The 18,565-nt window shown below is 58.6% G+C and overlaps 1 protein-coding gene across 1 annotated transcript in view; it reads left to right on the plus strand.

Annotated features, from left to right (window-relative positions):
* Positions 1 to 18,565, plus strand: part of LOC128807765 (SH3 and multiple ankyrin repeat domains protein 3-like) — a 75,642-nt gene that overhangs the window by 37,340 nt on the left and 19,737 nt on the right. The window contains 4 exon segments of the mRNA XM_053978333.1: positions 5,491 to 5,678; positions 14,663 to 14,705; positions 14,745 to 14,752; positions 15,680 to 15,941. Of these exon segments, the coding sequence (XP_053834308.1) occupies positions 5,491 to 5,678; positions 14,663 to 14,705; positions 14,745 to 14,752; positions 15,680 to 15,941 (501 nt within the window).

Below are 18,565 nucleotides of genomic sequence, written 5' to 3' on the forward strand. Positions count from 1 at the left end.
TCCAGTTTGGGAAATCTGGGAATTCTCCACTTCGGGAACCGCTTGTTCCCTTTTCCCCTCTGGGCCATTCCAGGCTCCTTCCCCACTTCCCTCTGGAATTTTCCAGGATTAAAATGGAACCGTGGCCTGGATGTGAGCAGACATTTGCACTCCTCGTGCTTTTCCATGAATATTTATCATGGGAGCAGCGAATCCAAACAAACCTCGGAGCGTTGATTGCGCTTCCCTTCCTCCAGCTGCCAGGAATTTTCGGGAGCCTCTGGAGGCATCTCCGGGCTGGGAATTCCTCAGGGAGCTTTGGGTGTGTCCCACTCCCCTCAGGGAGCATCCAGACCCCTTTGGAAAACAGGGATCCGTGTTTTCCTTTGGAAAACAGGGATCGGGCTGCTCCGAGCGGTGCTGTCATGGTAACGGACGGGATTCGTTTTGCCGGGAGAAACTCGGTAAACAAAGCTGGAATAAAGTCTGGGAAAGGTGTGGGAAGGAATATCCGGAGCTCGCTGCGGGAATTGCTCCGAGTTTTGTTCCTTTGTTGTCTCCTTCCCGGGATTTTCCCACTGGGAATTGTGGATTCCGGAGGGTGGGATGAGGAAATGTTCCGTAGAATTGGAAATCTGGGAATGTCCTGGTTCTGGATCCTGGAGTTTGGACTTGGTGGTGGTTCTTCTTCATCATCATCATCTTCACCACCATCATCTCTCCCTTCCCAGTTTTTCCCATTGGGAATTTTGGATTACAGAGGGTGGGATAAGGAAACATTCCGTAGAACTGGAAATCTGGGAATGTCCTGGTTCTGGATCCTAGAATTCCGGCTTGGTGGCTCTTCATCACCATCATCATCATCACCACCACCATCTTCTTTCCTTTCCTGTCCTTTCCCACTGGGAATTGTGGACTCCACAGGGTGGGATGAGGAAAACTTCCAAAGAATTGGGAATCTGGCAGGAGTCTGGGAATGTCCCCATTCTGGCTCCTGGAGTTTGGGCTTGCTGGTTCTTCATCCTCACCACCATCATCTTCATCTTCTTCGTCATTGTCTTCACCTTCGCCACCATCATCTCTCCCCTTCCGTCCCTTTTCCCCCTGGGAAATGTGGATTCAGGGGGATGGGATGAGGAAACATTCCCTGAGCTGGGAATCTGGCAGGAGTCTGGGAATGTCCTGATTCCAGCTCTTGGGGAATTCGTTCCCAGTGGTTCATCATCATCATCATCATCATTGATGGCCTCGGAGGGCCTTTTCCAACCCCTCTGGCTCCAAAATTCCATGTGCTCACCCAGCCAGTTTGCAACTCCAGAATCCCGGGATCACTGAGGTTGGGAAAGAATTCCAAGGGCACCGAGTCCCAGCTGGGCCCGATCCCCACCAGAGCCCCGAGTGCCACCTCCAGGAATTCCTTGGACACCTCCAGGGATGGGCACTCCAAAGCTCCCGGGCAGCCCCTGCCGAGGCCTGACCCCCCTTTCCATAGAAAAATGATCCCAAAAATCCAATCTGTCCCTTCCCTGGCACAGCTTGAGGCCGCTCCCTCTTGGGAAGTTCTTCAGGCAGGACTTCCGCTTCCCGGATTTTTTTCCAGGGATTTTCTGTAAGGAGCGATGGAGTCCCAAATGAAACATCTCCGGGAATGTGTCCCATGCCGGGGTGACACCTGGCCTTGGTGGGACATCCCTCTTCCGGTGGCTCCCGGGGACACGGATCAGGGGTGACCTTGCAGTGGTTGGATTCCATTTTATGGAAGGGCTTTCCCAACCCCTTTGTCACCAAAATTCCATACATTTTGGCCCGGCTTTCCCACTGGGATGGCCTTGGTGGGACATCCCACTTCTGGTGGCCCCTGGGGACACGGATCAGTGGTGGCCTTGCAGCAGTTGGGATTGATGGCCTTGGAGGGCTTTTCCAACCCCTCTGGCTCCGAAATTCCATCATTTTGGCCCAGCTTTCCCATTGGGATGGCCTTGGTGGGACATCCCTCCTTGCTGGTGGCCCTTGGGGACACGGATCAGGGGTGGCCTTGCAGCCATTGGATTTCATTGCCTGGGAGGGCTTTTCCAGCCCCTCTGGCTCCCAAATTCCATCATTTTGGCCCGGCTTTCCCATTGGGATGGCCTTGGTGGGACATCCCACTTCTGGTGGCCCTTGGGGACATGGATGAGTGGTGGCCTTGCAGTGGTTGGATTCCATTGTGTGGGAGGGCTTTTCCAAACCCTTTGGCTCAGAAATTCCATCATTTTGGTCCAGCTATCCCACTGGGATGTGGCCCCGAAATTCCATCGTTTTATCCCATTGGGATGGCCTTGCTGGGACATCCCTCCTTGCTGGTGGCCCTTGGGGACACAGATCAGTGGTGGCCTTGCAGCCATTGGATTTCACTGTCTGGGAGGGCTTTTCCAACCCCTCTGGCTCCCAAATTCCATAGTTTTGTGCATTTTCCCGTTGGGATGGCCTTGGTGGGACATCCCTCCTTGCTGGTGGCCTCTGGGGACACGGATCAGTGGTGGCCTTGCAGTGCTGGGAAAGGTTGGGATTGATGGCCTTGAAGGGCTTTTTCCAGCCCCTCTGGCTCCAAAATTCCATACTTTTGACCCAATTTTCCCATTGGGATGGCCTTGGTGGGACATCCCACTTCTGGTGGCCCTTGGGGACACGGATCAGGGGGTGGCCTTGCAGCGGTTGGGTTTCATTGCCTGGGGGGGCTTTTCCAACCCCTCTGGCTCCCAAATTCCATCATTTTGGCCCGGCTTTCCCATTGGGATGGCCTTGGTGGGACATCCCACTCCTGGTGGCCCTTGGGGACACGGATCAGTGGTGGCCTTGCAGTGGTTGGATTCCATTGTGTGGGAGGGCTTTTCCAAACCCTTTGGCTCTGAAATTCCATCATTTTGGTCCAGCTATCCCACTGGGATGTGGCCCCGAAATTCCATCGTTTTATCCCATTGGGATGGCCTTGCTGGGACATCCCTCCTTGCTGGTGGCCTCTGGGGACACAGATCAGTGGTGGCCTTGCAGCCGTTGGATTTCACTGTCTGGGAGGGCTTTTCCAACCCCTCTGGCTCCCAAATTCCATAGTTTTGTGCATTTTCCCGTTGGGATGGCCTTGGTGGGACATCCCACTTCTGGTGGCCCTTGGGGACACGGATCAGGGGGTGGCCTTGCAGCGGTTGGATTTCATTGCCTGGGAGGGCTTTTCCAACCCCTCTGGCTCCCAAATTCCATCATTTTGGTCCAGCTTTCCCATTGGGATGGCCTTGGTGGGACATCTGTCCTCGCTGGTGGCACTTGGGGACATGGATCAGTGGTGGCCTTGCAGCGGTTGGATTTCATTGCCTGGCAGGGCTTTTCCAACCCCTTTGGCTCGGAAATTCCAGAGTTTTGTCCGGTTTTCCCCTTGGGAATGGCCGGATGTGGGCGCTGAGGGCAGGGGGTGCCGACAGGATCCGGGAAGTGCCGCTGCCGGGAGAAATTCCCACACCCGAGGTTGGAACTCAGTGGAGAATGAACGCCTGGCGTTGCCACGGCAACGGGAAGAGTTCCAGGAGCCTGAAATCCTCGGACTTTGAACCTCAAATATTCCTCAGGAAAATATTCCGAGCATGGCCGTGCTCAGCCTGGACTGCTCCTTCCCCATCCCGGGATTTTCCTTCTCCTGGTGGCCGCGGAGCATCCTCAGGATTCACCTCTGGAAGGTGCCATGGGAGTGGTGACCTTGGAATGGCAGCTCTGGGAATATCCCAGATCCAGAGGCCTTGGAATTCCCTGTTCCCTGTCTCCTGTTCCACTTGGAGTGGGAGCAATCCGTGTTTCTCCCGATGTTTTGGCAGCAGGAATGGGCTGGATGTGGCCACATCCGGATTTCCCGCTGGATTTTGCCACAGGCACCAGACAAATTTTAGGGATGTTAAACTTTGGGATGGAATGAGCTCATTAAACAAAATATTGGAAAATCCCATTTTCCTGGAAGTTTGGAGTGCAGGGACCCCATGGTTTAACCTCTTCCCTTCCCGGAACATCCGGATCCGTTTCGTGGATCACGGAATTGTTTAGTCTGGAAAAGTCCTTTAAGACATTGAATCCAAGAATTCCCAGCCCTTCCAAGGCCACCACTGATCCATGTCCCCACATTCCACTTGAAATCCCTCCGGGATGGGGATTCCACTCCCGGTCCCTCAGTGGAGCTGGAGTTTGCACTTCCAGGTGGATCCGGGAGGTCACTTTTCCCCGGCATTCCCAAGGATTGGGAGGGAATTCAGAGCAGGGAGTCGTTGGTGATTTATTCCATGTGCTGGATATTCCCATCTTTCCCTTGGCACATTCCTGGAGCTATGGAATAAGGACTTGGAATAGGAGGAGCAGCCGGGATTTGCGGAAGCGCCGATCCCGGTGGCAGCTGGACTGTTGGAATTCCACTGGTCCTGGCTTAGTCCATCAGAGCTTCCAGCGATGCCACTTCCAAACCCTTCCCGGTGCTGATCCATGGTTGGATCCCATGGATTCCCAGGGCTGGGAGAGGAGCTGGGAGCAGATGGAGGCCATTCCCTTCTTCCCAAGCCAGCTCCACAGGAATTCCCAACCCAGCTCCACAGGAATTCCCAAGCCAGCTCCACAGGAATTCCCAAGCCTCCTCCTCCCCCACCCTCTTCCATCTTCTCCCACAACCACACTCCCAACACCTAATCCTGTATTCCCATTTTTTGGGGGGTTTAGATTCCCACCTAATCCCATATTCCCATTTTTTTAGTCCTTAGATTCCCACCTAATCCCATCTTCCCGTTTTTTTTCCCAGTGCCTTTCCAAGAAACTCCCGACCTTCTTCCCAACCCAACTCCACACCCATTCCCAACCTTCTCCCCCACCCTTTTCCATTTTTTCCCACAACTCCATTCCCAACACCTAATCCCATATTCCCGTATTTTCTGGGGTTTAGATTCCCACCTAATCCAATATTCCCATTTTTTCCCCAGTGCCTTTCCAAGAAACTCCCGACCTTCTTCCCAATCCAACTCCACACCCATTCCCAACCTTTTCCCCCACCCTCTTCCATCTTTCCCCACAACCACACTCCCAACACCTCATCCCATGTTTCCATCTTTTTTGGGCCTTAGATTCCCACCTAATCCCACATTCCCATTTTTTATTCCCAGTGCCTTTCCAAGAAACTCCTGACCTTCTTCCCAACCCAACTCCACACCCACTCCCAACCTTCTCCCCTACGCTTTTCCATTTTTTCCCACAACTGCATTCCCAACACCTAATCCCATATTCCCTTTTTTTTTGGACCTTAGATTCCCACCTAATCCCATATTCCCATATTTTCTGGGGTTTAGATTCCCACCTAATCCAACATTCCAATATTTTTTCCCCCAGCGCCTTTCCAAGAAACTCCCAACCCATCTCCACACCCATTCCCAGCCTTCCCCCCCGACCCTCTCCCATCTTTCCCCACGACTCCCAGCTTTCCACTAATCCCACATTCCCGCTTTTCATTCCCAGTGCCTTTCCGAGAAACTCCCAGCTACACCAAGCGCCGCCGGCTCCTCGGCTCCGGCGGGTTGGCGTCGCCGCGCGTCCTCCAGCGCTCGGCCAGCGACAACAACCTGAAAGCCGAGAGCCGCACCTCGTATTCCCCGGTGCCGTCGCTCCGGAGCCTCCCGCCGCAGCTCCTGGTCCAGATGCAGGAAGCGGCCGCCGGAATCGCGGCCTCGGGAATGGCGGCCGGGGACGGGAGCTTGGCCAGCTCGGGCAGCGCCCGCAGCGCCCACAGCCGCTCGCCCTCGCTGCAGCGCGTGCAGGAGGAGAGGGAGGCCGAGGCGCCCTCGCTGCGCCGGAGCAGCCGCGGGAAAGCCAGGTGTGGGATCGGGAATGGGATCCCGCGGATTGGGTTGGAGATGGGAATGGGATCCCGCGGATTGGGTTGGAGATGGGAATGGGATCCCATGGATTGGGTTGGAGATGGGAATGGGATCCCGCGGATTGGGTTGGAGATGGGAATGGGATCCCGTGGATTGGGTTGGGGTGTGGGAGGGGTTGGAGATGGGAATGGGATCCCATGGATTGAGGGGTGTGGGAGGAGCTGGAGTTGGGAATGGGATTCCATGGATTGGGTTGGAGATGGGAATGGGATCCCGTGGATTGTGGGGTGTGGGAGGAGTTGGAGATGGGAATGGGATCCCGTGGATTGGGTTGGGGTGTGGGAGGGGTTGGAGATGGGAATGGGATTCCGTGGATTGTGGGGTGTGGGAGGGGCTGGAGATAGGAATGGGATCCCATGGACTGGGGGGTGTGGAAAGAATTAGAATTGGGAATGGGATCTCATGGATTGAGCAGTGTGGGAGGAGCTGGAGTTGGGAATGGGATCCCGTGGATTGGGTTGGGGTGCAGGAGGGGTTGGAGATGGGAATGCGATCCTGTGGATTGTGGGGTGTGGAAAGAATTAGAGCTGGGAATGGATCCCATGGATTGAAGGGTGTGGGAGGAGTTAGTGATGGGAATGCGATCCCTTGGATTGGGTTGGGGTGTGGGAGGGGTTGGAGATGAGAATGGGATCCTGTGGATTGTGGGGTGTGGAAAGAATTAGAATTGGGAATGGGATCCCATGGATTGAGGGATGTGGGAGGAGTTAGTGATGGGAATGCGATCCCTTGGATTGGGTTGGGGTGTGGGAAGGAATTAGAGCTGGGAATGGGATCCGATGGGCTGGGAGAGTGTGAAAGGAATTAGAGCTGGCAATGGATCCCATGGATTGGGGGATGTGGGAGGTGTTAGTGATGGGAATGCAATCCCATGGATTAGGGGGATGTGGGAAGGTGGGAAGAGTGGGAAAAGTTTGTTGTTCCGATGAGGATCGCGGTTATGGTGGATCATTGGATTTTCCATGGGTTTTTCCCGCTATTCCGGGGTCAGATCCAGTTTTTCCCTGGATTTTCCCTGGGTTTTTCCCTCCATCCATCCCTCCTCATCCCCGTGACCCCAGTGTCAAATTTGGTTTTTCCCTGGGTTTTCGCTCCATCCCATGCTCAGATTCCATTGTTCCCTGGGTTTTTCCCGGGGTTTTCCTGCCTTTCCATGCTCGGATCATGGATACCGTGGATATCATGGATCCATGGATATTGTGGATATCGTGGATATCACGGATATTGTGGATATGGCATCCATTGGCTCCAATGGGATTGGGGTCGGGGTTGGATCTGGTGTTATCCCGCTGCTCCTCATCCCTGCCCGCCGTGTCCCGTGGGAACGTTGGTTTGCCTGGATTGGGAATGGTCACCAATTCCGGTGTCCCTGGCGTGTCCAGGGATTTTGGGACATCCCTGCGGTGCCCGCGGGGTCCGGATTTGGATTCGGAGGATTCTGTTGGAATTGTGGAATCCTGGGACGGGAAGGATCCTGAGGCGGATCCAATTCCACCCCATTCCAAGGGCAGGGACACCTCCCGCTACCCCAGGTTGCTCCAACCCAGCCTTGGAATTTGGGAATCTCAGGAATTTGGGTAGGAGTAGGATACAGAGGCATCGGGAGGTCAAAAATAGTGTGGGATTCTAAAATCCATAGTCTTGGAAATATTCCCAAAATTCCCTGGAGCAGCTCTGCCCAACTCCTTGTCCAAACTTCCCGAGGATTCCTGGAGCTTGCTCCGTGATTCCCAACCTTTTGCAGGGAAAAATATCCCTAGGAAAGAGCGTTTTGCTCCATTATTTCCAGGTTTTTCCAGGGATAGAAGGGTCACGGAATTCATTCCATGGAGCTGGGGCAGGAGAAATTCCCAGGTTTGCAATCTGAACAGTTCGAGTTGGGAAAAAAAAAACCTTGGAAGTTTTAATTCCCAACAAAAACTCCTTCACTCCACGGCAAGGGATATCCGTAATAACCGGAGCCTTCTCACATTTTCCTGGAAAAATCCTGGAGAAAAATGGATTCTGGGGCAGGTCTTCCAGGGAATACCAGGAATATTTAGTGTTGTCCCAGTTTTTTTATTCCAAGGGAGGTTTTCCAGCCCCTTTCCCAGCTCCCTTTTCCTGCTGCAGCGCTGCTCCCGGAATTCCAGGGGGTCCCTCAGCCATTCCCAGGAGCAGCAGGGCTGGGCCAGCAGGAACTTTTCCATGTGTTTTTTCCAGGTTTTAGTTGGATCCCTCCTCCCTCCCTCCCGGCCGTGACTCTGACTCATTCCCCGCGTGCCGGAGCCTCCGGAGCCTCCGCGCTTTTCCCAATCCCACTCCAACACCACGAGTTTCCCCATCCAGCTCCTCGTGCTGGGATCATCCCTCCGGATATTTCATTCCTTACATTCATCCCAGCCTCATTCCCAGTTTTTGGAGCCCTCTGCATTTGGGAAGGATCTTGGATCCATCCTGGTTTTCCTGCCCAGCTCCCGGCACATCCCAGATATTCCCATTTTGGGAAGGGAGGCTTCGGCGCAGGGAATCATCCTCTGGATCTGGGAAGAGCCGGGATTTTCGGGATCAGCTCCTTTTCCCACCTTTCCATGGCAATTCCCTCTGATCCCACATTTCTTCCATCCAGGCTTTGTTTGCTCCGGGCTTTTTTTCCCCCCAAGGGAATTCGGTGTCTGAATTCCTCCAGTTTTCCTTATTCCCATTTTTTCCCCTCTCCTGGACACACAACCGGAGTTTCCAATGTAATTCTTGGAATGCTTTAATCCCTCCTCAACATTCCCGATGTGTCCGGCCAGGCTCATCCCAAAATCCTTCCTTCATTCCTGCTGCTTCTTTCCAGGTGGGATCTTCCCAAAATGTCCCCGTTTATCCCAGATTTCAGCACCTTGGAATTTCCACATCCATAGGGAAGTTTTCCCTCTCTGCCATCGGCCAAAGGAACCCCAGGAATTCCCAGCAATTCCTGGGATATTTGTTTTTCCCTGCTGCTGTTGGATTTAGGGAATGAAATGAACTGTGGGATTTCCCGGTGGGATGCAGAGGTTTGGATTTGTCCGGGAACAATTCCAGGTTTCCAGGTTTGGAGTCAAATCCCACCCCTGGAAGTGCCCAAAGCCGGGTTGGATGGGGCTTGGAGCAACCTGGGATAGGGAAAGGTGTCCCTGTCCATGGAGAACAATCCCGGGAATGTTGGGAAGAGATCCCAGGAATGTTGGGAAAAGATCCTGGAAACTTTAGGGAATGGATCTTGGAAATGTTGAGAGAATCATCCTGGGAATGTTGGGAGAATCATCCTGGGAATGTCAGGGAAACCATCCTGGAAACTGTGGGGAAAAGGTCCCAGGAATGCTGGGGAAAAGATCCTGGAAACTTTAGGGAAAGGATCCTGGAAATGTTGGGAAAACCATCCTGGAAATGTTGGGAGAATCATCCTGGAAACTTTAGAGAAAGGATCCTGGAAATGTTGGGAAAACCATCCTGGAAATGTTGGGAGAATCATCCTGGAAACTTTAGAGAAAGGATCCTGGAAATGTTGGGAAAACCATCCTGGAAATGGGAAAACAATCCTGGAAATGTTGGGGAAATCATCTGGAAACTTTGGGAGAATCATCCTGGGAATGCTGGGAGAAGGATCCTGGAAATGCTGAGCAAAAAAATCCTGGGAATGTTGGGCAGAGGATCCCAGAAATGTTGGGAGAACGATCCTGGGAATGACGGGGAATCCCTGGGGCTGAAGTCGGATCCGCGGCCACCGGCAGCTCTGGGTGCCACCCCCAGATCCCACCAGCCTGGGAAAGAGGGGCTGGAAATCCCGGAAAACAGAGTTGGAAATCCCAGAAAACAGGCATCGGAAATCCCGGAAAACTGGGTCAGAAGTCCCAGAAAAGAGGATCAGAAATCCTGGAAAACAGGGTTGGAAATGCCGGAAAACAGGGTCAGAAATCCTGGAAAGGAGGCGTCAGAAATCCCGGAAAACAGGGTTGGAAATCCTGGAAAGGAGGGTTGGAAATCCCGGAAAACAGGGTTGGAAATCCCGGAAAACAGGGTTGGAAATCCTGGAACCGTGTCCAAGTGCAGGGATGGAGAATCCCAGGATGCTCCCAGAGAGAGGAATTCTAAGGGCAGGAATTTTCTCTAATTCTGTGGGAATTCAGGAATTCTTCCTAATTCTGTGTGAAAAATCAGGAATTTTCCCTGATTCTGTGGGAATTTGGGATTTTTTTTCCCTATTTCTGTGTGAAAATTCAGGATTTTTTTTCCCCAATATCCAGCCTAAAATTCCTCTGGCACAGCTCGAGGCTGTTCCCTGGGATTTCCTGGGAGCAGATCCCAAATCCCAGCCGGCTGCAGCCTCTGCCATGGAATTCTGGAGGGAGGAGGTCCCTCCTGATCCTCTTTTTTTCCGGGATGAGCTTCCTTCCAGATGCTCTTCCCGGGATTTGGGCTCCTTTCCCTGGGAAAAAGAGGGGTCAGGAATCCTGGAAAACAGAGCCAGGAATTGTGGGAATTCTGGGAATTCCCAAGGGAAGCGTTGTTTAAACCAATCTCGGAATCCTTCGCCTGGAGTTCACTTCTGATTGTTCCCCATGAAATCCCGTGGAAATGAAAACATCCTGGATTTTTGGGATCTTTGGATGCGTCGGAAGCGATTTTTGGGAATATCGTGGTCCGTTCGTCCACCTGGAATGGGAATTCTCTGGGCGTTTATTCCAAGTTTATTCCCAAGGAAGTTTTTCCATCCTGGAATGGGACAATTCCCCATGGAAGCACCACCAGGTGCCCAAGTCCAGCCGGACGCTTCCATGGGCTGGAATTCCCTGGAATCAGACATGGAATCCCATCAATCCCACCTGGAATTCCAACGGGACGGAGGCGATCCAGGACAAAAATTTCCATGGAACGCAAAACCCAAGGCGGGAGGAAGAGCTGCTGCTCCTTCCCAGAATTCCCTTTCCCTTCGGAATCCCGTGGGAATCCCGGCAGGAGGACGTGGGCACGGAGCGTGGAGAAATCCCGGATCCACCGGGAATTTTGGGAATCTCACGCTTAATCCCCGCTGTTGGATTTATCCGGCTGCCGCTCGGAAATCCGGGATGAGCTGGGGATTCATGGAATGCGGGCCTGGAGCCTCCTGGCACGGGGAGATAAAAGGGATGAAGGGAAAACTCCGCTGGAAAAACTCCCGGGAATTCGCTCCCATGGAAAAGCTCCAACCCCATCCCGGCAGCTTCGCTCCTGGAATTTTTTTCCTCGTGGAATTTTTTGCCGATGGAATTTTTTACTCATGGAATTTTTCCCTCCTCGTGGAGTTTTTTTTCCTTGTGGAATTTTTTTCTCCCCATGGAAAAGGGGTCAGGCCCCGGCAGGAGATCCTCAGGGAGCTTTGGAGCGCCCATCCCTGGAGGTGTCCAAGGAATTCCCGGAATTCCGCTCAGGGCTCAGGGTGGGCTCGGTGCCCTTGGAATTCTTTCCCAAGCTCTGGAATTCTGGGGTTGGTGCTGCGAGCCGAGCTCTTCCCACACTTTCCCCCTGGGAATTCCTGGGGCTCCTCCCGCCAGGAGAGAAGGGAGCGGAGCTGGGAAAGGCGGGAAAATTCCAGAGGGAGCCGGGAAAGGGCCCGGCCCGGGCACAGGTGACAGAGGGCACAGGTGACAATGGGACACAGGCTGGCACAGGTGACAGAGGGCACAGGGTGGCACAGGTGACAATGGGACACAGGGTGGCACAGGTGACAATGGGGTCAGGGTGGCACAGGTGACAGAGTGACACAGGGTGGCACAGGTGACAGAGGGCACAGGGTGGCACAGGTGGCACTGAGGCACAGGGTGGCACAGGTGACAATGAGGCACAGCATGGCACAGGTGACAGAGGGCACAGGGTGGCACAGGTGGCACTGAGGCACAGGGTGGCACAGGTGACAGTGGGCACAGGGTGGCACAGGTGACAATGGCAGCCAGGGATGGCACAGGTGGCACTGAGGCACAGGGTGGCACAGGTGACAGTGGGGACAGGGTGGCACAGGTGACAGAGGGCACAGGGTGGCACAGGTGACAATGAGGCACAGGGTGGCACAGGTGACAATGGGGTCAGGGTGGCACAGGTGACAATGAGGCACAGCATGGCACAGGTGACAGAGGGGCACAGGGTGGCACAGGTGGCACTGAGGGACAGGGTGGCACAGGTGACAGAGGGGCACAGGGTGGCACAGGTGACAGAGGGGCACAGGGTGGCACAGGTGACAGAGGGCACAGGGTGGCACAGGTGACAATGGGGTCAGGGTGGCACAGGTGACAATGAGGCACAGCATGGCACAGGTGACAGAGGGCACAGGGTGGCACAGGTGACAATGAGGCACAGGGTGGCACAGGTGACAGTGGGACACAGGGTGGCACAGGTGACAATGGCAGCCAGGGATGGCACAGGTGGCACTGAGGCAGAGGCTGGCACAGGTGACAGAGGGGACAGGGTGGCACAGGTGACAATGGGACACAGGGTGGCACAGGTGACAGTGGGGTCAGGGTGGCACAGGTGACAGAGGGGCACAGGGTGGCACAGGTGACAGAGTGACACAGGGTGGCACAGGTGACAGTGGGGACAGGGTGGCACAGGTGACAGAGTGACACAGGGTGGCACAGGTGACAGAGGGCACAGGGTGGCACAGGTGACAATGTCACGTGTCGCTGTGCGTGGCAGTGGGCACTGGCACCAGGGCACAGGTGACAATGGCAGCCAGGGATGGCACAGGTGGCACTGAGGGACAGGGTGGCACAGGTGACAGAGGGCCACAGGTAGGCAGAGGTGACAGAGGGCACAGGCTGGCACAGGTGGCACTGAGGCACAGGCTGGCAGAGGTGACAATGGCACCCAGGGATGGCACTGGGGCACGGGGTGGCACAACTGGTGGTGGCACAGGTTGGTACAGGTGACAGGGGGGCACAGGCTGGCACAGGTGACAGTGGCACTCAGTGTCACTGTGGGTGGCAGCAGGGCGCAGATTGTCACAAGTGGCAGAGTGGCACAGGCTGGCACAGGTGACAATGTCACGTGTCGCTGTGGGTGGCAGTGGGCACTGGCACCAGGGCACAGGTGACAGTGGCACCCAGGGATGGCACCAGTGGCACTGAGGTGACACCGGGGCATAGGTTGGTGCAGGTGACACAACTGGTGGTGGCCCTCAGTGTCACTGGGGCACGGGTTGGCACAGGTGGCAGTGGCACCCAGGGGTGGCATGGGTGGCACTGGGGCACAGGTGTGGCACAGGGTGGCACAGGTGACAGAGAGGAACACAGGTGACAATGGCAGCCAGGGATGGCACAGGGGTGGCACAGGTGACAGAGAGGAACAGGCTGGCACAGGTGACAGTGGCACCAGGGATGGCACAGGGGTGGCACCAGGGATGGCACAGGTGACAGAGAGGAACAGGGTGACACAGGTGACAGTGGCACCAGGGATGGCACGGGGGTGGCACCAGGGATGGCACAGGCAGGGGTGGCACAGGCTGGCACAGGTGACAGAGGCTCACAGGGGTGGCACCGGTGTCGCTGTGCCCGGGCGGGGCTCTGCCCCCCCGGAGCATTCCCGGGATTCCCGCAATCCCCGCAAATCCCTGGAATTCCCGCAATTCCCGCAGTTACCCCGCAAAAACTGGGGGGGGCGGGGGGGAGGTAAATACGGAATTGGGGTGGGAAAACAGGGAATTTTGGGGGCAAATATGGAATTGGGGGCACCGCGGGCAGCCCCGAACCGGGAATGGGACCTGGGGACCCTCCAGTCCTTCCTCCCGTCCTCTTCCCGTCCCGTTCCCATCCCATTCCCGTCCCGTTCCCGTCCTGTTCCCGTCCCGTTCCCGTCCTGTTCCCGTCCTTCCTCCCTCCCTGTCCCTCCATCCCGCTCCCATCCCGTTCCCATCCCGTTCCCATCCCGCTCCCCGTTCCCCGTGTCCTCCCCGCCCCGCAGCCGCTCCCTTCCCTGCCCCAATCCCAATCCCGATCCCGATCCCGCTCTCATCCCGATCTTGCTCCCACATCCGATCCCATTCCCACACCCATTCCCACACCCATTCCTACTCCCACTCCCACTCCCACTCCCATTCCCGTTCCCGTTCCCATTCCCGTTCCCATTCCCATTCCCACACCCATTCCTACTCCCACTCCCACTCCCATTCCCGTTCCCGTTCCCGTTCCCATTCCCCCTCCCATTCCCACTCCCATTCCCGTTCCCATTCCCGTTCCCATTCCCACTCCCATTCCCGTTCCCGTTCCCACTCCCATTCCCATTCCCATTCCCGTTCCCATTCCCGTTCCCATTCCCATTCCCATTCCCGTTCCCGTTCCCATTCCCACTCCCGCTCCCTCCCCGGGGCAGCGCCGGCAGCGGCCGCCAGGGGGCGACTCCGGACGGGCCGCACCGGGACCGGGACCGGGACCGGGACCGGGACCGGGACCGGGATCGGGATCGGGATCGGGATCGGCCCCGGGATCGGGATCGGGATCGGCCCCGGGATGTCTGTGGCATGGTCCCACACCCATTCCCGTTCCCACTCCCACTCCCACACGGGAATGCGGGTGCTGCTCGACAGTCCCGGGATCGGCCCCGGGAGCGGGGTCGGTATGAGCAGCGGGAGCGGGATCGGCCCCGGGAGCGGGATTGGGATCAGGAACCGGGAGCAGCATCGGGAGCGGGAGCGGGATTGGGATTGGGATCAGCAGCGGGAGCGGGATTGGGATCAGGACGGGGAGCGGGATCGGCCCCGGGAGAGGGATTGGGATCAGGAGCGGGAGCAGCATCGGGATCAGGAGCAGGAGCGGGAGCGGCGTTGGGATCCGGGAGCGGGATCAGGATCGGGAACGGGAGCGGGACCGGCCGCGGGATCAGGAGCGGGAGCGGGCTCGGCCCGGGGAGCGGGATTGGGATCAGGAGCAGGAGCGGGACCGGGATCGGCCCCGGGAGCGGGATTGGGATCAGGATTGGGAGCAGCATCGGGATCAGGAGCGGGAGCGGGATCAGGAGCGGGAGCCGGGGTCGGCCCCGGGAGCAGGAGCGGGATCAGGAGCGGGAGCAGCATCGGGATCAGGATTGGGAGCGGGACCGGCCGCGGGATCAGGAGCGGGAGCCGAGTCGGCCCCGGGAGCAGGAGCGGGATCAGGAGCGGGAGCAGCATCGGGATCAGGAGCGGGAGCGGGGTCGGCCCGGGAGCGGGATTGGGATCAGGAGAGGGAGCAGCATCGGGATCAGGATCGGGACCGGGATCGGCCCCGGGAGCGGGATTGGGATCAGGAGCGGGAGCGGGCTCGGCCGCGGGATCAGGAGCGGGAGCGGGATCAGGATCGGGAACGGGAGCGGGACCGGCCACGGGATCAGGAGCGGGAGCGGGGTCGGCCCGGGGAGCAGGATTGGGATCAGGAGTGGGAGCAGCATCGGGATCAAGAGCGGGAGCGGGCTCGGCCGCGGGACCAGGATCGGGAGCGGGGTCGGGACCGCGCCGGCAGCGGGGGCGGCAGCGGCGGCGGCGGCGGGAGCGGGGGCGGGGGCGGCCGGTGCGGCGGCGTCCCCGCCCGCCGTGGGAGGAGCCGCGGGCTCCGGCCCCACCTGCCCCGGGCCATGGTGCGCCGGAGGGAGCGGAGCGGAGCGCGGGGCGGGCGGCGCCGCTGCGCCATGGAGCCGGCGGTGGCGGGCGGCGGCCGCCCCGCAGCCGGTGCCGCTCCGGCCTCCGCCGCTGCCCGCGCCCGGGCGGCGCCGCCGGGGCCGCGCTGAGCCCCCCGCGGGGGCCACCCCCGGCCATGGCGCAGCCCGCGGGGCGCGGCGGGGCGAGCCGCGAGCTGCCGGGCATCAGCACCGTCACCTACGTGTTCGTTTACAGCCCCGCCGGCCCCGCCGGGCCCCCCGCCGGCCCCGGTGCCGAGCCCGCGCCCCACGCCGCGCCCGCCCCGCTGCGCGGGCCCAAGCGGAAGCTTTACAGCGCCGTGCCCGGCCGCAAGTTCATCGTGGTGAAGAGCTACGCGCCGCAGGGCGATGGCGAGATCCAGCTCAACCGCGGCGAGGCCGTCAAGGGTGAGCGGGGACACCGGGACGGCGGCGCGGACAGCGGGACGGCGGCGGGGAGCGGCCGGGGAGGGCGGGAGGGGCGGCGGGGGATGCTCCCGGTGCTGGATGCTCCCGGTGCTGGATGCTCCCGGTGCTGGATGATCCCGGTGCTGGATTTCCCCGGTGCTGGATGCTCCCGGTGCTGGATGCTCCCGGTGCTGGATTTCCCCGGTGCTGGATTTCCCCGGTGCTGGATGCTCCCGGTGCTGGATGCGGCAGTGGCGGGGCCGCGGCTGGGATGGATGGATGGAGGGAGGGAGGGATGGGATGGGATGGGATGGGATGGGATGGGATGGGATGGGGTGAAGGGATGGATGGGGAGCGCTCAGGTGTGGGGTGGAAGGATTGGGTTGTCCTGCCCACCTGTGGGGCTGCGGCTTTTGGGGTCTCCAGCCCACCTGTGGGGCTGAAGGGCTATGGGGTGTTCCAGCCCACCTGTGGGGGTGCAGTTTTTGGGGTCTCCAGCCCACCCGTGGGGCTGCAGCTTTTGAGGTCTTGAGCCCTCCTGTGGGGTCTGCAGGCTGCTTGTGGGGCTGCATGGCTGTGGGGTGTCCAGCCCACCTGTGGGGCTGCAGCTTTTGGGGTCTTGAGCCCACCTGTGGGGCTCCAGAACTGTGGGGTCTCCAGCCCACCTGTGGGGCTGCAGAGCTGTGGGGTCTGCAGTCTGGTTGTGGGGCTGCAGAGCTGTGGGGTCTGCAGTCTGGTTGTGGGGCTGCAGAGCTGTGGGGTCTGCAGTCTGGTTGTGGGGCTGCAGAGCTGTGGGGTCTGCAGTCTGGTTGTGGGGCTGCAGAGCTGTGGGGTCTGCAGTCTGGTTGTGGGGCTGCAGAGCTGTGGGGTCTGCAGTCTGGTTGTGGGGCTGCAGCGCTGTGGGGTCCCCATCCCAGGGGTGGGACTGCAGCTTTTGGGGTCTCCGGTCTGGTTGTGGGGCTGCAGAACGCTGGGGTCTCCAGCCCACCTGTGGGGCTGCGGTGCCTTGGGGTGTCCAGTCTGTTTGTGGGGTCTCCAGCTTGTGGGGTTGCAGCTTTTGGGGGGGTCCAGCCCACCTGTGGGGCTGCAGCTTTTGGGGTCTCAAGCTCAGTTGTGGGGCTGCAGCTCTGTGGGGTGTCCAGCTCGCCCGGCTGGTCTCCAGCCCAGTTATGGGGTTGCAGCTTTGTGGGGTGGTGCTGCAGCTTTTGGGGTCTCCAGCCCGGCTGTGGGGCTGCAGGGCTTTGGGGTCCCCTGGCCAGTTATGGGGTTGCAGTGCTTTGGGGTCCCCAGTTCGGCTGTGGGGCTGCAGCTCTGTGGGGTCCCCAGGTTGGTTTTGGGGCTGCGGTTTTGTGGGGTGTCCAGCTCACATGGCTGGTGTCCAGCCCAGTTACGGGGTTGCAGCTTTGTGGGGTCCCCTGCTTGGTTTTGGGGTCGCAGCTCTGTGGGGTGTCCAGTCTGGTTGTGGGGCTGCGGTTTTGTGGGGTCCCCCAGCCCAGGTGTGGGGCTGCAGCTCCGTGGTGTTTCCAGAGTGCCTGTGGGGTCCCCAGGTGGTTTGTGGGGTTGCAGTTTTGTGGGGTCCCCAGCCTGGTTTTGGGGCTGCGGTTTTGTGGGGTTCCCAGTCCTGTTGTGCAGTTTTGGGGTCTCCGTCCTGGTTTTGGGGTCCTCGTCCTAGTTTTGGGGCCAGAGCTCTGTGGGGTCCCCATCCTGGTTTTGGGGTCCCCAATCCTGTTGTGGGGTCCCCATCCTGGTTTTGGGGTCCCCAATCCTGTTGTGGGGTCCCCAGCCTGGTTTTGGGGCTGCAGCTTTGTGGGGTTCCCAGTCCTGTTGTGCAGTTTTGGGGTCCCCATCCTGGTTTTGGGGCCAGAGCTCTGTGGCGTCCTCATCCCAGTTTTGGGGTCCCTACTCCTGGTTTTGGGGTCCCCATCCTGGTATTGGGGCTCCCCTCCCGGTTTTGGGGCCGCAGTTCTGTGGGGTCCCCAGTCCCGGTTTTGGGATCTCCAATCCCGGTTTTGGGGTCCCCAGTCCCGGTTTTGGGGTCCCAAATCCCGGTTTTGGGGTCCCCAGTCCTGGTTTTAGGATCTCCAATCCCGGTTTTGGGGTCCCAAATCCCGGTTTTGGGGTCCCCTCCCGGTTTTAGGGTCCCCAATCCCGGTTTTGGGGCTGGAGTTCTGTGGGGTCCCCAATCCCGGTTTTGGGGTCCCAAATCCCGGTTTTGGGGTCCCAAATCCCGGTTTTGGGATCCCTAATCCCGGTTTTGTGATCTCCAATCCCGGTTTTGGGGTCCCCAGTCCCGGTTTTGGGGTCCTCTCCCGGTTTTGGGATCTCCAATCCCGGTTTTGGGGTCCCCAGTCCCAGTTTTGGGGTCCCCTCCCGGTTTTGGGGCCGCACTCGCGGCCGGCCCCGCTCCGGCTCCGTTCCCATTCCCGGCGTTCCCATTCCCGCCCCTCCGGGGCCGTGTCTCCCCCGCGCCCCTCCCGGCTCCGCTCCCAAATCCCGAATTCCCACATCCCGAATTCCCAACCCCCCTCGCCCATTCCGGCTTCTCCCGGCTCCGCTTCCAGAGCTGCGGCGGGAGCCGGGAAATTCTCCTGGATAACGGCAGGGAAAAATTCATGGATAACCCA

This window comes from Vidua macroura, chromosome 5, assembly GCF_024509145.1.
Source record: "Vidua macroura isolate BioBank_ID:100142 chromosome 5, ASM2450914v1, whole genome shotgun sequence".
NCBI lineage: Eukaryota > Metazoa > Chordata > Aves > Passeriformes > Viduidae > Vidua > Vidua macroura.